Source organism: Sorex fumeus, unplaced genomic scaffold (assembly GCF_029834395.1).
Source record: "Sorex fumeus unplaced genomic scaffold, SorFum_2.1 ptg000072l, whole genome shotgun sequence".
Taxonomy (NCBI): domain Eukaryota; kingdom Metazoa; phylum Chordata; class Mammalia; order Eulipotyphla; family Soricidae; genus Sorex; species Sorex fumeus.
The window spans coordinates 50,152,775-50,172,056 of record NW_026606129.1 but is presented as its reverse complement, the minus strand read 5'-3'; the positions used below and the strand labels follow the sequence as shown (position 1 = coordinate 50,172,056).

Genomic DNA, 19,282 nt, shown 5'->3' with positions numbered 1-19,282 from the left:
TCGGTCGGGCGTGAAGGACAGCCCATTACGCCCCCCCTTCCCATGAGATCCCTGCCACTCCCACCCCCGGCTCAAACCTGCTGTCCACAAGGCTGCTCAGGGATCACTTCTGGCAGGACTCAGGGGACTCCATATGTTGCTGGGATCAAACCTGGCTCAGCCACATGCATGACAAATGCCCTACCTGATATGCCTCCAGCCCCCTTTGGTGGTTCTTAAATTTGACCCTGGCTGGCTTTGCTGCAGGCCTCCTGATGTTCACTGAGCACATTGTGACTAAGACTGTTCCTCTCAGCCCCAGAAAATACTGTGTTTTCTCTGCTGAGGTCTCATTAGCCTTGATCAGAGTGCCAGGAATAAGCATTCGGGGTCTGATCTCTGCTCTTGCCGTTGCCCACACCGCCTCTCCGGTTGCATGAGAAGCTGAGAGTTTCTTCCTGCCCTAAAGCCCAAGAGAGAATATGACAGAAATCTATTTTCGAGCAATTGCCCATGCTGAGCTTCCTGCTGAGTCTGGATCTCTGTGGACATCAGGGCCTGTATATACTGAGTCCTTTCTGACCTCTCCCCTGGTCAGTGCTCTTGCTGGTCTCTACTCTCCATTGACTCCTGGCTGGTTTTAGGTGGTCATGGTTTTGGTCCGTTCTGTTACATACGAAGGATAGTCTGTAAGGTACTGCAGAGACTCTGGATGGCCACCATTCCTGGTCCTGCCTCACTTCCTACATTCCTGTCACTCAAGGACAAATCTCATGAAGTTCAGGCACACTATCAGCTTGTTCTTGGCCTGTGGCGGCCATGCTGCTCCCCCTTGGTCTCTGAGCTCCACGGGGTGGTCTCTTCGGAGGTGGCACTCAGCAGTGCCGTGTTTCTCGTTTGCTCCTGGGTTTTCAGTAGGAGACATGCTTATCCAGCCTAAAATCTCCATTATGGTTAATTCTTAGATGGTGGTCACTGATGTGTATAACCATCGATTCCACAAAATTTTCCAAATGGATGAAGGTTTGAACCACATCATGCCTCGGGATGACATCTTTGTGTGAGTATATAGCAGCTTCTGCGGCAGGGTCAAAGGAAACATGATAAAGGCCCCGCAGTGTTGGTGTGTTCTAGGCAAGAGCTCTGGTAGTTTTTTGTTTGTTTGTTTAGGGGGCACACCTGGAGCTCCTCTTCTTGCTTGCTAAGGCCTGCTGCTGAGTTTGCTCTTTTGTGATTGACACAGGTACGAAGTCTGCAGCACCTCCACTGATGGTACAGAGTATGTCACACTTCCGGTCTACTTCAGGGAGAGGAAGTCCAGGCCTCAGAGCACATCCTCGGGAGCAGTGCTTTATGGACAGCCCCTGCTGGTTTCTGTCCCCAAGCACAAGCTAACCCTCGATTCTTTGTACCAGGCTGTCTGTGAGCGTATCAGGTCAGTCCCAGGAATGTGATTTGCTTATTACAAAAATCAAGACCGGGGACCAAAGATTTGACTCAAAGTGGTGACCCGCTATGAGTGAGGCCCGAGTTGATCCCTGGCACTGCTAGGGAATCGCCTTCCATTACCCCCAGTCCCTCTGCAGGTGGCCCCGAGCATGTGACTCACACACCGAATCTTCATCAGGGCCACCCAAGACTTATTGTGGGAGCTCCATCTCCCTCTCCACCCTGACAAGGGTTCTGAGGATTGAACTCAGGGCCTCAAATGTGCAAGGCAAATGCTCTACCACTGAGCTAAGTCCTGCTTCTAATCTGACCTGGAATTTCTCCATTTTTTTTTCCACCACGTTCATTTTGGTGGTACCTGGTATTGCAAACCGGGGTCCTGTACAGCTGAGCCAAATAGTCTGGTATCCCCTTTTGCAGCAAAGGAAAAAGGACCAACCCCAAAACAGACAGACTCAGAAAAAGTAATGACTTATGCTGAGTCCCCCTGTTCATCACTAGTCTGTAAACTAGGGGTCTCTGTTAAATCCCTAGTTTCTCTAGAAATGCAGTTGTTGTGGGCTGATTTGAAGGGCACTGGCATACTTTACTTATGACTAAAATACTTTATTCATGCATACTTTACTTCTGAGACCTCCAGGTGTGCTTCCCTCCCAAACCCTCCCCTCCAAAAAAAAAAAGAACAAATAGCCATGTAATTATAAACACACTTCAGCCCCTGGGAGGACCACAACCAGTACTGTTAGGATGGGACAGGTCTCATCTGGTAAGCACTGTGACAGTTCACCCTTTCCTTCCATATCACATCTGTCACATCTGCTGATAAATAGTCTGCTTTAGATAGTCTAGTGCTTTGTGGTTTTGTTGATTGGCTCACACCCAGTGGTGTTTAGGGGCTACTTCTCTGGCTTACAACTTCGGTAAGCCCGGTGGTGCACCAGTGATGTTAAATGGTGTTGGGGATTGAACCTTGGCCGCCTGCATGCAAAGTACGTGCTCAGACCGGTTGAGCTACCTGGGGGAATTTTTTTTTTTTTTTGGTGCCACATGCTAGATTTTTAAGAATCTTCAGTAGCTTGATAGATGTCTTTTATATTCTGAACTTTCAGTTTCTTTTCTTTATCGGGGAGGTTTCTGGAACACATGCTCAAGGAGCTTTTCCTGGCTCTGCCAAGGAGGGTCTCCAAGTATGTGTTACCTGAAATTGAACTGGGTTTGGCCACATGCCTTTTACCTCTTGTACTGTCTCTTCAGCCTCTTTCAGTTTCTTGAAATATTGAGTCATCATATGATTTTAAAACACTTTGAGGTATAAAGTTGCTTTGTGAATCTGGTCATGTGATCTTATGGAATGTTTCTCCCTCTGAGTAGGGTCAGTGTTACAACTAACTTTTTCCCCCCCTTGTTTTCAAGCCGCTATATAAAACAGCCTTTGCCTGATGAGTCTGGCAGCTCGCCCTTGGAGCCCGGATCCTGCAATGGCTCCAGGGGCAGCTGTGAAGGTGAGCGCACGCCACGCTGTGGGCTGTGAGTGACCAAATCCCTCCTGACCTCCCTCTTCTTCCAAAGGTGGTGTACAGGTGGGAGGGGGGACTCTGAGTCTGGGTGGGGGCTCTGCCCAGAGAGTAGACCTGGGAGCTCTGATGGCACCATTCCAGCAGTTCCTGTTGCCCAGCTTTCCCTCCGATCCTCCTTTGGTTTCTCCTAGAACATCCTTGGATGTGTAGGCTGAGTTCTACCTCAGACAGACAGACTCGCAGTATAGAACTTGCCCAGGGTCGGGAGGTAGAGTCACAACTTGATTGTGATCTGCTGACATTGCACTGTGGCTGCTGATTCAGAGTTTCCTTCATGGTCAGGCCTCTGTTGGCTCAGCTGTTAGCTTGGCCCTTAACCTATCACAGTTGTCAGCCAGGCAGAGTGCAGAAGGACTCTGGGGACTTCATGTCTGTATACCCAGGAAATATGTGAGTGCTCCCTCTCGCCAGCTCCTGCTGTGGGAGAGAAAAGAGTCAGTCCAAAAAGCAGTAAGAAGGGACTGGAGAGAGTATAGGGAGTAAGGTATATGCTTTGTACGTGACCACCTCGATTTGATCCTATCCTGACTAGACATATCGTTATTTAAGCACGGAGATCCAGGAAGATGCTCTTGAGTGCTTCTGGTTGTGGCCCCCAAACAAAAACAGAAGCCTTCAGAGAGCTGGGGAGATGACTCAGAGAGGTAGTGGGCATGCTGGCATATGAGTGACCTGTGTTAGATCCCAGCACTGCAAGGTCTGGGACAGCCCCCGAGCAGTACTCCAGGAATTGTTCATGGTCCCCCTCCTGGTATGGTTCAAAAACCCAATTGAAAAAAAAAAAGGAAGGAGAGGAGCGATAGTACAGTAGAGAGGGAGCTTGCCTTGCAGACAGCTGACCCGAGTTCCATCTCCAGCATCCCACATGGTCTCCCCGAGCACCATCAGAAGTGATCTCTGAGCACTACTGAGTGGCCCTCCTTCCCCAGACAAACAAGGCAGTAAGATAGGTTGTTGCAGGAAGCCCAGAGCCCTCGTCTTACTCGTTGATGATGTTCCCCCACTAGTCTCCCCTACCTGGTAGTTGTCTCTTTAACTGTGTTATGTCTGTGACCCCTTTTTTTTTGTATGTTTTGTTTTGGGGTGTGTAAATGCTTTACCCTCAGTCCCATCTCTCCAGACCCCTTGGTGGATATTTTTGTAATGGCCACAGAAACCAGGTTTCTAGAAACACTTGGGAACTTTGTCTTTTGACAGTGTCAGTATGGAGGGGTGGGGACCCCAAATAGGGCCTCTCATATGGTTCTCGGGGGACCTGAGGGTTACTCCTGGGACTACTCTGCCGGCTTGTTGGCGGGTCATTGCCACGGCTGGATATAGTGCTGCTGTGTGAGGCTTCTAGGCCGCACGTGGTGGTGCTTCTAATGCCATGTGATGCCATGTGGCTGGCTTGGGCACTTGTCCAACCTAATCCTTATGTTTTCTTCTTGGTCCCACCATGTTTCTAGACTGCCTCCCTATGATCTCTGGGAGGACACTGGTGTGGATGCAGTGTGGCACCTGTGCCTTTGATGATAGCTTGCTAGAGGGACAGGCAGCCTTTTCTCCTTCAGAAAGTTGACATTAATACATCTCATTATATTTAGAAATGAGTTTTTGGGGCTGAAGAGATAGTACAGGGGTAAAGCACTCACTGATTTTCCATATGACTGAATGTATGCACGTGTGGAACTACCCACATGTAGTCCCTAGAGCCCCCTGGAGTGATCCCTGAGCTCAGACCAAAAGTAAGCCCTGAGCACTGTTAGTTGTGGCCCCAAAACAAAAAACAAAAAGAAAAGACTTTCAAGAGTTTTTGTTTCTCTTATTGGGGGCAAGGGGGTATGTGTCGGGCACATCATTCTCTGCTCAGGCAGTGCTCCGGGAACCGTATGGAATCGCTCAGAATTGAAGCTGGGTCAGCCGTGTGCACGATACGTTTCCTACCACTGTACTTTCTCCGGCCCCTGAAGTGCAGGTTTTAACATGGAGATCATGGCAAATCACATACATGTTATTCTTAACCTGTGTGCCAGGAGAAGATGAAGAAGAAATGGAGCATCAGGAAGAAGGTAAAGAGCAGCTATCTGAGACAGAAGGCAGTGGCGAGGAGGAGCTGGGAAATGACCAGGGTGAGACTACGCAGAAGGTCCGAGACCAGCGCTGTCCCAGGAGGCTTTTTACCTTCAGCCTTGTGAACTCCTATGGAACAGCTGACATCAATTCTCTGGCTACAGATGGAAAACTACTTAAACTCAACTGTAAGCACTTTCCCTGGCCCTTCCCTCTGGTTGTTAGGGATCTGATCCTCTTTTGCAATCCTTGCCTGTAATAACCACTTCCTTAGAGTTGGTCATCTCTGTGCCGCTCCAGAAACAAAGTGTATGTGATCCTTGGCTTCAAGTTCCTTAAGGATTCTGAGACCTAATTCCCCCCCACCCCCATCTACCCCACAACCCTTGCATCCAGGTTTTCTCCTCTGTCCTTGATGACCTCCGAGGAAAGCAGGCCCTCCATCCCCATCAACTCCCTTCAGCACCCTTGTTCAAAGTTAAGGACAGTCCTGTGGCCCTGCTCCTAAGGCAGCATTGCCCTAACTTGTTTGCCTAATGGAAGTAAATGCATTTCTGTGCAGACGCACTTGGGTGGGGCTGGAGAGTGCCTTGAGTGCTGCTGACTTGGATTTGATCCCCAGCACCCACTCTCTTCCCTTATGCACAGCCAGGTATGGTCCAGAATAAAATAAGAAATGCGCCTCTTAGTTGTGAATTTTGTTGGCTGCTTATCTCATGGTTCCATATACTGAGAATTTGCTGTGCAGGCGAGATGGGGAGCACCACAGGGTGCCATGAATCAGGAGCAGGAGTGGATAGTGATGGCGATGGCACAGGCTGGGAGAAATAAATACCCCTTGTGTCTTGTAGCTGAATCCTTCCTTTACTGGAGAAGAATATCTGCTAAAGGGCCAGAGCGATAGTGCAGTGGGTAGGGCATTTGCCTTGCCCACGGCTGACCCAGGTTTGATCCCCGGCATCCCATATGGTCTCCCCGAGCATCACCAGGAGTAATTCCTGAGTGCGGAGCCAGGAGTAACCTCGGAGCATCACTGGGTGTGACCCAAAAAGAGAAAAAATTTAAAAAAAGAATATCTGCTAAATTTCTTTGATCTACTTCAGTTTCTTTTGTTTTTATTTTTGGGCTTTGCACAGAGATCACTCCTGACTGTGCTTAGGGGACCATAGGGTAAACTGGGGTCAGCTGGGCAGGAGAGATAGCGCAGTATGTCAGGTACTTGCCTTGCATGAGACTGACCTGAGTTCGATCCCTGGCATCCCATATAGCCCCCCAAACCTCCCCTCTACCCCTCCAACCCCCCTTCCGCCCCGAGTGTCACCATGTGTGATTCTTGAGTGCATCACCAGGTTTGGCCCAAAAGCTAAAGTATAAATAAACTGGAATCAGTACCCCTGTACTGTCTTTCTGGTGCCTGGTTAGCCTTTTTGTTTTTTGTTATGTTTTTTGGGCTACACCCAGTAGTGCTCAGAACTTACTCTGACTCTGCACTCTGGCATCACTCCTGGTGGGCTAAGGGGACCATATGGGGTAACGGATCTAACCTCGGTTGGCCACATGTAAGGCAAGCACCCTGCCATATTATTTCTCCAGCCCCTGTAGTTTGTTTTGATACCACACCTAGAAGTAGTGGGGGCCCTGTGGGGTGCCGGGGATCTAATTCAGGAACCACACTTGGAAAGCATGCACTTCAGGTGTTTGATCCATTTCTCTGGCCCTAGAGCTAGCTTGTTGTTACTGCTCTACACCTCTTCATTTTTTAAATTAATTTTTGGGCAACACCCAGCTCTGCTCAGGGCTTGCTCCTTGCTCTGTGTTCAGTGCTCACTTTTGACTGAGCTTGTGGTGGTCGACATGGGATACTAGGGATTGAACCTGCTTCAGACCTGTGCAGGACACGTGCCCTAACTGCTGTACTCCAGCCCCGGAGGGTTTTTTTTTGTTTTGTATTGTTTGTATTGTTGTAGAGCGTCCCACATGTGAGACATGTATTTCTCCCACTGAACACCATTGCATCCCTGTCCCTAAAATTTGTATATAGATAACTTCATTGAGATTTAACAATATCTCCACCTGATTCCCTGCAGCTCTGCCTGCAGTGCAGCTTCTTTCTCTAGTGCAGCATCAGTGCCGAGCATTCGCAGGCATCTTCCCAGTACCAGTTCCACACCAGGCACCTCCCTTCTCTCTTAGCCTCTCCCAGGCTGTGACTTAGAAAATGCCTTCCAGGCAACAGGGACAGTAGAGGCATCACTTTGTTTCATGTCGTTTGTCAGGTCTTCTTGTGTTTTAAGGCCAGGAGCAAATTTTGTCCTTGACCTCTGCATGCACTTTCAGTGGTTGTATGGTCAGTATTGCCCTCCTGTGGATAAAATCCTTGCCAGGGAGGGCTGGGGCTCAACATTCTTCTTGGCACTGCCTGGGCATGGGGACACAGGTGTCAGGGGTGTCTGACTGTGCTCCTTTTCTTGTCACCTCTTTTGTTGCCACTAAGTAATGAGTGATACTTGCCCTTCTCCACAGCACGATCCACACTGGCCATCGATTGGGACAGTGAGACACGAAGCCTTTACTATGATGAGCAAGAGTCTGAGGTAGGTCACCTGAAAGTGTTTGTTTTGGGACCACACCTGGTGGTGCTCAGGGGTCACTCCTGGAAATCCTTAGGGAACCATATGGGATGCTGGGGTTTGAATCTAGGTCTGTCTCCATGCAAGGCCAGTGCCCTACCCTCTGTACTATTCCCCAGCACCACATTTGAGATTCTTGGTTATTGTAGCGAGCGAGCACACTTCTGCTTTGGCTATTGGAGGGTCAAGCTTGCTAAACATTTTTAAGTTAAGAATAAAAGAAACACTGAGATTGGAGAGATAGTATAGTGGGTAGGGCGCTTGCCTTGCACACAGGTGACCCATGTTCAATCCTTGGCATTCCATATGGTTCCCAGAGCCCTCCAGGAGTGCACAGAGCCAGGAAGGAGTAAGCCCTGAGCACTGCTGGGTTGCGCCATCCCCCTAATACCCTAAACAAAAGAATAAAAAATTGTTGAAGGCTTTGTGGTTTTCTGTTGAGATGCTCCAGAAAACCCATTGTGTTCCAGGTGTGAGAGTTGGTGAGATCTTGCTTCCCCAGCACAATTTTGTTCCTTTGTGCCTCGCAGGCCTATGAGAAGCACGTGAGCATGTTGCAGCCTCAGAAGAAGAAGAAGACGGCCGTGGCTCTCAGAGATTGCATCGAGCTTTTCACCACGATGGAGACCCTTGGAGAACATGACCCCTGGTAGACAGTTCCCACTCGGCACAGTCCCCCATCCCCAGACTCCCGGATCTGCCGGGATCCTCTGTGCACACTTGGGTGGGGCATTTTCTTTACTTCCCAGCCCTACAGCACAGGTGTTTCTGTGTGAATTGTTTCTTCCAGGCTAGGACAGTCACTGTCCTGCTTTGGAAGTGGCTCTGAGACCTCCCTCTGCCAGCAGTGTTGTCTCAAGGCCACAGTGGAGTTGTTAACCTGTCTCAGGTTGTCTGGGCTCATGCTTCCCCACTAAGTGAGACTTTCTCTTTGCAGGTACTGTCCCAACTGTAAGAAGCATCAGCAGGCCACAAAGAAGTTTGACCTGTGGTCCTTGCCCAAGATACTGGTTGTCCACCTCAAACGTTTCTCCTACAACAGATACTGGAGAGATAAACTTGACACTGTTGTGGAGTTCCCAGTCAGGTGCGGCCTTTTCAGTTTTATTTGGAAGATCAAAAAACAGGCTGAATATCTCGGCACTGACTGGCATAAGATTCATCCACCAAACTGTTCTGTATCAATATGTGTGTTGCTGGGCTCTGGAAGGCTGGGCCGTGGCTCATTTCACCTCCTCATTCTCTGCATCTGGGGGAAAGATTCTCTAATAGAAGCATTTCCACCTTCACTTCCCCTGCGCCATCTAATGAACTGGTATTTCTGTTGTTAGCTTCAGGGAGCTGGAGCTAACTGGAGTGGAACGGGAATAGAGCTGCCCTCACTGCCTGGGGCAAGGCATCTTTGAGGTCCACGTGTGCCCGGGTCTTATTCCTCAGGTGGGACTGGAACTGGCTATTTGTACAGGTTCCAGGTTCCAAGTGTCGCTCACACTCAGAAAATCCACAGATTAGGGCTCTCCACCTAATGTGGATTCTGAACAGCTTCCTGGGAGAGGTTGGGTGGGTGAAAAGATGCCTATCAGTGGAGGAGGTAGCAGGGGCATTTAGAGTAAATTCTTTTTTTTTTCTTTTTTTTTTTTTTTGGTGTCACACCCCCAATATACAGGGGTTACTCCTGGTTTTGTACTCAGGAATTGCTCCAGGCAGTGCTCGGAGGACTGTATGGGATGCTGGGACTCGAACCTGGGTCGGCTGCGTGCAAGGCAAACGCCCTACCCGCTGTACTATTGCACTAGCCCCTCTTCTATTTTTCTGAAGCTTGAAAATTTTGAAACAGTGGTCTAAAGGGCAAAGGGGGCATATGCCTGGCAGGTGGGAGGCCCTGAGTCTGATCACTGGCACCCGATGACTCGCCCTTTGTGTCTCTGAGCAATGCTGGGATGGCCCTGAGGGCCACAAGCACTGAGGTGCCAGCCCAGGCCTGCTCTGTTGGTTGCGAATGGGTGGGAGGTCTCGTGCCCTGGTTGTCGCCCCTGTTGAAAAGTTTTGTAAAAAGCAAGAAGCATTCTGGAACCTGTCTTAGAATTTAGCTTGCTCCCGTGGCAGTGTGGTATTTGGTTTCTCTGTAGTTAATGCAGACCTCGTCTGCTCCCCGGGGCCTTTCTCACCATTTGATCTGCAGTTGGTGGCTTCTCTTTCCTCGTCTCACCCCCCCCATCATGGTCTCTTCATTCCCTCTCCATGTTTTCATTCCTTCCCTGTTCAGCATGTTCCATCAATGGGTTCCTGACTTCTCTGACTGCTTTCTCTGAGTGTTAACAGATTTTTGTGTTTTGTGCTTAGAGGTCTGAACATGTCCGAGTTTGTCTGTGACCTGTCAGCAAGACCATATGTGTATGACCTCATCGCCGTGTCCAATCATTATGGAGCCATGGGGGTTGGCCACTGTAAGTATTGGTGCCTGTACTCCTCTTTTTCGAGTGGGGTGGGGTCCTCCTAAGCTGCTCAGGGGTCCAGGGCGAGGGCCCCACCAGCATTTCTTGACCAGCCAGGCCAGCAGTTCATGCAAAGGTGTGAGTGCTGTGCTGCTGCCAGGCGCTGGGGATGGCTTCACGGGCCTTTTTCTCTGTTGCTGTCCCTCCATTCCTATTTAATTTTGATTTTGATATTCTTTCTCCAATAAGCCCACCTCTGGGATTCTAAAGCAAATTTGTTTGGGTTAGGATATATTCTCTTGTTCATAACCCTGAGAAATTAGTCACAGCAATGATATCTCCTTGGTGGATGAGTACAGAGCTATTACAAAGGAAAATGAGTAGTATGTTCTTGATAGAGCCCATGGAAATGCTGCATGGCTGTCTTGTTACACAGGTGACATCACAACAGTGGCAGCACATCCTTTGACTGCAAGAGATTCTGCTTCAGCCCCCAGCACCACATGGTTCCCCTGGGTACAGAGTCAGTGTAACCCCCAAAACAGACACAAAGAAAGGGAATAAATGTTCAAGGATCAGGAACTTGAAAGGAGATGCCAAAATATTATTTTAGTTTTTTAAATGTTTTGCTCTATTTCACTCACTTGTTAGGGGCAGCTTTATTTTTATAATGAGAAGGTCTAGTACCTTTTGGTAACCTGTTGGTGGGAAAGTGTTTGTGGTGGCAAGGTGAATGGCTCTCTATTATGTCTGCACTGTCACTGCACCCCGTGTTACCAAGAGATGATGGTCTAGTAGATACCCTACACTTACAGGAGACTGCTCTTGGCCCCAGTCTTCGCCGTTTTGATGAATTTTTTTCTGTGGGCCAGTAGCCTGCTCTCCCATCCTGTATCCTGCCTCTGTGGAAGGCTGCTCAGTCCTGCCTTCTCTGCAGTCAGTTATCACAAGAAGATGAAAATGGGATAAGTTTCCCTTTCAGACTGCTTACAGTTCCCCTCAATTTCCTTATTGGTTGTAGCTTTATCATATGGTTACTTCTAGCTGTAGAAAAAGTTGGGAAATAAAAACTGTGATTCAAAATTGAAGCTTTAGTGAAGTGGCAGTCTTATCACATCATATCCTACAACACTTTTTGTAATCAAAAAGTTAATTAAGTTAATTTTGATATATGTTCATGAGTACTGGTCACATGTATGTATTTTTACCCACTATTTAGCATCTAAACATATCAACAAGTTCTTTAGCCTCTGATACTTCAGTTTTCTCACCCATCATACCAGTCTGTTTTTGTAAGGGCCCATCTTGGCTCTGAGGGCTGGAGCGATAGCACAGTGGTAGGGCATTCACCTTGCACACACCCAACATGGCCGACCCAAGTTCGATTCCTCCGCCCCTCTCGGAGAGCCCGGCAAGCTACCGAGAGTATCTCGCCCGCACGGCAGAGCCTGGCAAGCTCCCCATGATATATTTGATATGTCAAACACAGTAACAACAAAGTCTCCAATGGAGACGTTACTGGGCCCACTCGAGCAAATCGATGAACAACGAGAGGACATGACGGTGACAGTGATCTTGGCTCCGTAGATGGAGCTTCAGGAGAGAAAGCCATATTGCCACTGCTGTTATGCCAAGTACAGAACATAGGAACAGGCCCTGGATACCTCCAACATCTCTTCCTGTGTTCCACACCACCACTTTATACTAAAGGCACTACTATAGTGCAGAATGATGGGAAACAATTGCTCTGTGTCCCAGAACAGTTTGAGAAAAGAAGCCAATTGTCCCTTAGAGTCTGGGTAGAGCGGAAAGTGGGCATGGCTACCAATATTGCTGTTGTAAGCAGTATAAAATTAACACCAGAAATGCTGACTGTGGGAAACGCGTGGACCATTGTAAGGAATTGTTCCTCAGCCACAAACTCAGAGTTGAGAAGAAGATAAATATAAGACTTCTTATCTCTTAGCTCTGCATTTGCAACTTTCCAAGAGTCCCTTGGTATCAAGATTACTTGCATAGACTCCAGAAGCAGAAAGAGGCAAGAGTAACCATTAGCCTGGACCAAGTGGGAGAGTTTTACTTAGTATGTTACAGAGTGTTTTGTTTGAATCTTAAAATATCCTCTCTTTATGGAGCTACTGCCTCAGTATTATTGCCCAAAGTTATCCTGAAGAGTGATACTCTTTTTTTTTTTAGGATTAGTTTTCCACAATTACAGGGTAATTTTTTGTTTTGTTTCTGGGCCACACCTAGCAGTGCACAGAACTTAGTCCTGGCTCTGAGCTCAGGGGTTACTCCTGGTGGGCTTGGGGAACCATACAGAGTGCAGAAAATTGAACCTGGATTGACTGCATGCAAGGCAAATACCCTGCCCACTGTAGAATTGCTCTGGCCTGAAAATTACAGTTTAAATTCATGGGACCTTATAGCTCTGTTCTCCCTCTTTGTTCCCTTTTCCTTAGAGCCTTTTTGAGAAGGAATAGAGGAGTTGTCTTTTTGTTGTTAGTGTATGTTTATAATTTTTAACTTCAGGGGCCAGAACAATAGTACGGCCTATAGGGTGCTTGCCTTGCACTGTTAGGAGTGATCCCTGACCACAGAACCAGGAGTTAGCCCTGAGTATCGCTGCTGGGTGTGACCCAAAAACTCTATCAACAGCAACAAAAATTTAACTCCAGAGCCTTTGCTTTATTCCATTTTTGGGACTTTTCCTTTTTTTTAATTTTATTTATTTTTATTGTTGTTAGCAAAATAAGTTCTCTAGAGAGATTGCTAGTGTATTTTTCTGTTGTTGGCTTGGCAGACACTGCTTATGCGAAGAACAAACTGAATGGGAAATGGTATTATTTTGATGATAGCAACGTGTCCTTGGCCTCTGAGGATCAGATAGTGGTGAGTAGGCCCTAATACCTAATCCCTTCCCTTCCCTTTATGAATTAGAGCTGGGACACTCCCACCAGCCATCCCTATAGGGCAGTGGGAGTTAGGTGCTGTGTTGGGAGAGATAGCTTCTGTTCCTAACAGGCTGCTCCCCTCCCCTCCCTGCGGTTGGATGTCACGAGCACCTGTCTTTCTCCTGTCTCTGGACAGGGCCAGCAGGAGCCAATCTAAGGAAAGGGTGACCTCTGTGCTTGGTGCACATATGGGGAGCAGTGGCAGATCCCTGCAGGCTGTAGGTGTGAAAATTTAGAGAAAAGCTGTTAAGAAATTTTCCTGGTTGGGGGTGGTGGGAGGGAACCTGGGGACACTGGTGCTGGGAAATGTACAATGGTGGAGGGATGGGTGTTGGAATACTGTATGACTGAAATCCAATCATGAACATCTTTGTAAGGGTCTATCTCAGTGATTCAATAAAAAAGCAAAAAACAAACAAAAAGGTGCTCTAAAGCATAAAAAAAAGTTTCCCAACCTGTGTCCGGCCGCGGGAGAGCCCCCAGCTCTTGGGGGACTCGCGGGCCCCTTCCCCTACCGGCTGTGAATGGACGTTTCTCCTTTTTATTTGTTTTAGACAAAAGCTGCTTATGTGCTGTTCTACCAGCGTCGAGATGATGAATTTTATAAGACTCCTTCACATACGAGTTTTCCTGGATCTTCTGATGGAGGGATAAGGCCCAGCGGCTCGCAGCAGGGCGTGGGGGATGATGAGGCATGCAGCATGGACACCAACTGATATGGCCTCCGCTGTCCACACACCAGGGTCATCCCCAGGAGAACATCTTTGACACTGGAGACTGTAGTGTTCAGTCTGAAAACCAGATGAGAAAATTCCCTTTTATGAGTGGAAGAAAAAAATACCCTGTTTGCTCAGAAGGGTTAATTATTTTTCCTTTAAAATAGGTGGTGAAAAAGTTCTGTAAAACCTATGGAGCTGCAGAAGGGGGTTGGGAGTGGGGGCATTGATTAGTATGTCTGATGGATTCCAAAGAACAGAGAAACACACTGTAATCAAGAATAGGACGGCCAAGAAGACCCAGCTCTGCCTGCCTGCCTGGATTTCTCATTCTGGTACTGACTACTGGACACCCCAGTAGTCTGCCAGCATAAACCAAGCCTCGAGTAAACTACATGTTGTCCCCCTTTCCCTTGCTGTGCACTGAGCCAGGTTTCTACCCTACAGCTTCGTTTTCTATGGGGGTAATACCCTGTTGTTGGTACCCGATACTGGTGTGTGTGGGGGGGTCGGGACCTGAGCCGCGTGGTATCTCTCTGGCCCCCCTCTTTCCTCTGAATCAGAATTTTCAGTCCTCTCCCCTCCAATGAAAGGGAACCTACTTAGAGGTGGGGTCTCCTCAGTCTAGACGTGCCCTTCCAGGCCTCAGCCCTGGGACCGACGCCTGGAGCGCGACACGGGATTTGCATTCCCGCCCGGGCGCCCAGCCGCCACGCCCGGTGCCCCCGCTTCTGGTCTCCACGTTTCCCGTGGGAATGGGAATGTGTCCGGCCGCGGGAGAGCCCCCAGCTCTTGGGGGACTCGCGGGCCCCTTCCCCTGCCGGCTCCGGCCACGCCTCCTTCCCATGCTGGGGGGGAGGGGTGAGTGGGGGATGGGGCGTGTGTGTGGGGAGGTGGGGGACTCGCTTTCCCAGCCTCTGCCGGGGTCGGGGGTGAAGCCGCCCGCGTCCTGACCTTTAACCTGAGCCGGGGGGTGGGGGTGCCACGCGGCGGACCGAGCGCCCGCCGTGACCGCAGGGCCGGCGACCGTTGACGGAGGCAGAGTGGCGGCCGCGCCGCGGGGTGAGGACCGAGCCACCGAGCCGGAGACGTGCGGGCCGGGGGCTGCGGACTAGGGGCTCCCCGGGCGGCGGGCGGGGGCGGCCAGCCTCGGCTCGCACCGGCCGCCCTCATGCTCGTGCTGGCGCGGATCGAACTCGCCGGGCGCCGCCTCTCCCCCTCGCCGGCCCCGCGCCTTTCCGCCGCGTTACGTAACGGAGCCGCGGTCGCTTGCAGGGGCGATGTCTGAGAAGCTGCGAAGATGCAGGAAGGAGCTGACGGCGGCCATTGACCGGGCCTTCGAAGGGGCCAGTCAGCCCCCGGAGTGTGCGGGCCCCCGGTCGGGGCCGGGGCTGGAGCCGGACACGGCTCCGCTCCCCTTCTCGCTGCCCGCGCACCGGCTGCTCTGCAGGAGGCACCCGCCGGGGGCCCCGGGCGCCCCCGAGAACGAGAGCCCCGCCTTTGCGCCCAGCCATGCCCCGCTGCACGCAAAGCCCCAAGCCCTGTGCCCCCCAAGGAAACCGCTGAGCAGCAAGGAAAACGTGTTGATGCACTCCTCTGTTCTGACGCCCGAGAGGCAGTTTTGGAGAGCCCCGGGCGAGGGGGAGAACTGGAGGAAAGACAGCCTCAGGTGATTTCATGTGGGTAGCTTAGGGAATCCCTTTCTGAAATGGGCGAAGAGCCGAGTCCCTGACACTCCCAGGCTCCCCTTGGGAGCACTGAACACTTGTAGAATTTGGCCCCCATCAAGAAACCAAGTACTCAGGGGACCTGGGTTCTGGCAGGTCAGACCCGGGTCGGCTGCATGCCACTGAATTATCTAACCAGCCCTAACAGCAAAGATCTTTTATTTTCTTCGCTGGGGATGGTGTGTGAAGAGAACACCTGGCAGTGCTCAGGAATCCCTCCTGGCAAGACCCAGGGTCTTGGTGTTAGGTGGTGCTGGGGATTGAACCAGATCAGCCGCATGCAAGGATTGTGCCCTCCCTGCTGTTATCACTGCAGCCCAGAAACTAAGATCTTTATCCTAGTGTCACTCGCCACATTGGGGAGAGGTCCAGTGGAAGTCTGGGTCCATTTCCGGTGGCTTTGTTTCTGTTCCCCTCTTCTACCCATCACTCTTCAGATTATCCCTGGGTTATGGGTTCAGATCTTGTCCAGACACCTTGCTATGGGACAGGAATGAGTATAGAATGAAGTTTAATATGATTGTGGTGTGGACACACTTGAATGTGCTCTAAGTCACTCTAATGGTGCTGCCTTCTCGCTGTCTGCCATTCCCCTGGCAGGCACGCAAAGTCCATGTAACGGATTGAACACTGCCAGTATTTTCACACACAGTCTGTCAACATCACTAATCTAGCACTTTCTATTAGTTCCCTTATCACACCTTCATTGACAATTTCGTTACCAGTAGTTTTTAGTTAGGATGATCTAAAACTGGGCAGGAGTGATAGTACAGCTGGGAACGCACTTGCTTACACATGGCCAACCTAGGTTCAATCCCTGCCAGGAGTGAGCCCTGAGGACCATCCAGGTATGGCCCCAAAACAAAAGTATGATCTAAAATTGAGTTTCCTTCCAATATTTGTTTGAAAGAAGATCTAATTACCCACCTTTTTCTTTTGTGTGTGTGGGGGGGCTGCAGAAAAGATATGGATAAAGATTTGAAGGTTGACTCAAATATGCCCCTCGGCAGTTCTAGTCAAGAAGTCACGAAGGATCTGCTTGATATGATCGGTGAGTACAGAGCCGTCACTGGGAGGACAAGCCCTTCAGTCGCTCCCTGTCACCAAGGGTCCTACGTGACAAAACTACTCTTATTTCTCATCCATTTTCTGTAGATCTGTTTTGCTGTTGATAAGCTTTGTACTGAGAGAGCATGGTACAGTGGCACATCTACAGGTCATTTTATAAATGACTCATTACAGCAAATCCCCGGTGGCAACCCCCAGGTGACCCAGGACTTGGTGATTCATCTTGAAGAAAAGATGGACATAGGCAAAAAGGAGAAGAGTGGAGGGAAGGAAGGAAGATAGGGGGTAAAGAGTTTTGTTTTGATTCACACTTGGTGGTGCTCAGTATGCTTCTGGCTCTGCACTCTGGGGTCATTCCTGGCAGTGCTCAGGGGACCATATAGAATGCCTGGGATCAAACCTGGATCAGCTGCGTACAAGGCAAGGACCCTGGCCTCTGTACTATCTCTTGGGCCCCTTATTTTTTCATTGAATCTTACTTTACCAGGTAGGGAACTTGCTTTGCACATGACTCACCTGGGTTCAGTGCCTGACACCCCAGATGATACTCTGAATCCACTAGGAGTAATCCCTGAGCTCAGAGCCAGAAAGGTAGTGCAGAGATAAGGGACTTGCATGCAGCTGACCCAGGTTAACCTCAGCACCACATATGGTCCTCGAGTACTGCCAGGAGTGATCGCTGAATGCAGAGCCAGGAGTAAGCCCTGAGCACTGCTGGGTATGACTCCAAACAAACATAAATAAAAAATGTAAAGCCAAAACCTCCTCTATACCTTCACTGTCCAGAGTTAGCCACGGTTAACTCAATAGTTTATATATGTGTATGAACTTCACAGCCCCTAATTTCTTTCTCTTTTGGGGTATTTGGGCCACACTCAGAAGTTCTGGGGGTGCTGTACTCAGCTCAGTGCTTGAGAGTCGTGCTTGGGGACCAGGCGAAGCCAGGACATGGAGCCTGGCCTCCTGCATGGGGAGTATGTGCTCGTTTCACTGAGTTCTTCTATCCATGGTCTCTTCTTTTTTATTTGTTTCATTTTTATTTTTATTTATTTTTGCTTTTTGAGTCACACCCACTGATGCATAGGGGTTACTCCTGGTACTGCATTCAGGAATTACTCCTGGCGGTGCTCAGGGGAATTACTCATGGCAGTGCTCGGGGGACCATATGGGATGCTGGAAATTGAACCTGGGTTGGCCGAGTGGAAGGCAAATGCCCTAACCGCTGTGCTATGGCTCCAGCTCCGTTTCATTTTTAAATTTTGTTTTGGAGCCACACCCAGCAGTGCTCAGGGCTTACTCCTGACTCTGCTCATTTTCAAATAACTCCTCTTCAGCAGACAGACAGCAATTAATTAAGAGATACAGACATGACCTTGGGCACTGCCTAGAGTTATCGGCTGTGAAAGGTCCCCAAATTCCGAGGGATGCAGAGGAGGCCTGATAAGGGGAGGTACTCTCCTTGGCCTCAGAGCAGACTCCTGCCAGGCCCCAGCAGTGTTCAGGCAGCATTTTATTAGCCTAAAGGCCCGTTGTTTACATACTTTGTCTTGTCATTTCTGCAGGTCTCAGGGAGTTTCTTAAAATCCAGGTCAAGCAAGTGTGTTTCTGTGCCCTTCCACTTCTACTTTCCTTAGAGACAGACAGGGGCTTGATAAGTTCAGAGGTTTGAAAGCAGGGCACCACACTTTGGTCACCTTGTGTGCCCTGTGGCAGAAATGCCCATTTTGTGCCATCCCAGAGAGAGGACTCTTTGTGCCATTTTTTTCGGGGGGATAAAATTGTATTTGGGTTTTGGGCCACACTTGGCTGTGCTCAGGCTTTATTCCTGACTCTGCACTCAGGGATCATTCCTGGTGAGTTTAGGGGACCATATGGGGTACAGGGATTGAAATCGGGTTGGCTGTGTGCATGGGAGGTGCCCTACCCACTGTACTATCTCTCTGGCCCTTGTTTGTGCCTTTTTAACTTATACCAAAATGTCTTCTGAAATTCCCACTGGAGCTGATAAGGTGAATGTTCTTATTTTTAAGACCATACAAGTATACGAACTATTGAAGAACTGGCTGGGAAACTTGAATTTGAAAACGAGTTGAACCGTGTGTGTGGCCGCTGTGAAGACTCTCCCTTCAAGGAGGAGGCGTGGGCACTGCTGGTGGACGAGAGTCCGCAGAAGATCTCAGAGCTGAAGCCGGGTAGCCTCAAGCGGACCTTTGACGATCACAACATTGTGGAGACTGTGCTGGACTTAGAAGAAGACTACAGTCTGATGACCCCTTTTAAGTACCAAATTGAGTAAGGGCTGTGGGCTCAGCTGGGGTTCCTGGCAGCAGAGTGGCTGGGCCTCTGTAAATAAATGGTTGGGGGGTTGTTGCAAAGGGTTGTCGGGATCTGAATTCTCTCCCTTTTCACTTCCAGTTGAGGCCCCTTTATAACCAAGGGCCCAGTTTGTTTATTCTGTTACTTTGAAATGTTTCTTAATATTGATGTATTTTTCACTCAATATCTTGAATGTGTATTTTTTTTTAATGTTGATTATACCTGGGCCCAAGGCCGAAGTGTTCATTTCCATGGGCCCCTGGAAAGTGCTAGGGCCACATCCAGGGTGGCCCAGGACCATGCCATTGCAGCCCTGCCAGGCGCTCTGCTCCTTGCTTCCTCTGCACAGGTCTCCTTTTCCCTGGAGACCCTGGGCCCC

General features: G+C 49.6%; 2 protein-coding genes across 2 annotated transcripts in view; both read left to right on the top strand.

Annotated features, from left to right (window-relative positions):
• USP4 (ubiquitin specific peptidase 4) overlaps positions 1–14,203 on the top strand; it is a 39,462-nt gene extending 25,259 nt beyond the window's left edge. Inside the window, exons 13-22 of the mRNA XM_056129490.1 lie at positions 945–1,039; positions 1,223–1,414; positions 2,842–2,930; positions 5,021–5,245; positions 7,581–7,651; positions 8,218–8,336; positions 8,625–8,774; positions 10,031–10,134; positions 12,926–13,014; positions 13,631–14,203. Of these exons, the coding sequence (XP_055985465.1) occupies positions 945–1,039; positions 1,223–1,414; positions 2,842–2,930; positions 5,021–5,245; positions 7,581–7,651; positions 8,218–8,336; positions 8,625–8,774; positions 10,031–10,134; positions 12,926–13,014; positions 13,631–13,792 (1,296 nt within the window). The 3' untranslated portion in view covers positions 13,793–14,203. The remainder of the gene's footprint in view (positions 1–944; positions 1,040–1,222; positions 1,415–2,841; positions 2,931–5,020; positions 5,246–7,580; positions 7,652–8,217; positions 8,337–8,624; positions 8,775–10,030; positions 10,135–12,925; positions 13,015–13,630) is intronic.
• A 767-nt stretch (positions 14,204–14,970) lies between these two features.
• CUNH3orf62 (chromosome unknown C3orf62 homolog) lies at positions 14,971–19,071 on the top strand. The gene is made up of 3 exons (XM_056129645.1): positions 14,971–15,461; positions 16,479–16,570; positions 18,618–19,071. The coding sequence occupies exons 1-3, from the start codon at positions 15,073–15,075 to the stop codon at positions 18,881–18,883; spliced, it is 747 nt and encodes a 248-aa protein (XP_055985620.1). The 5' UTR covers positions 14,971–15,072; the 3' UTR covers positions 18,884–19,071.
• Positions 19,072–19,282: the final 211 nt, after the last annotated feature.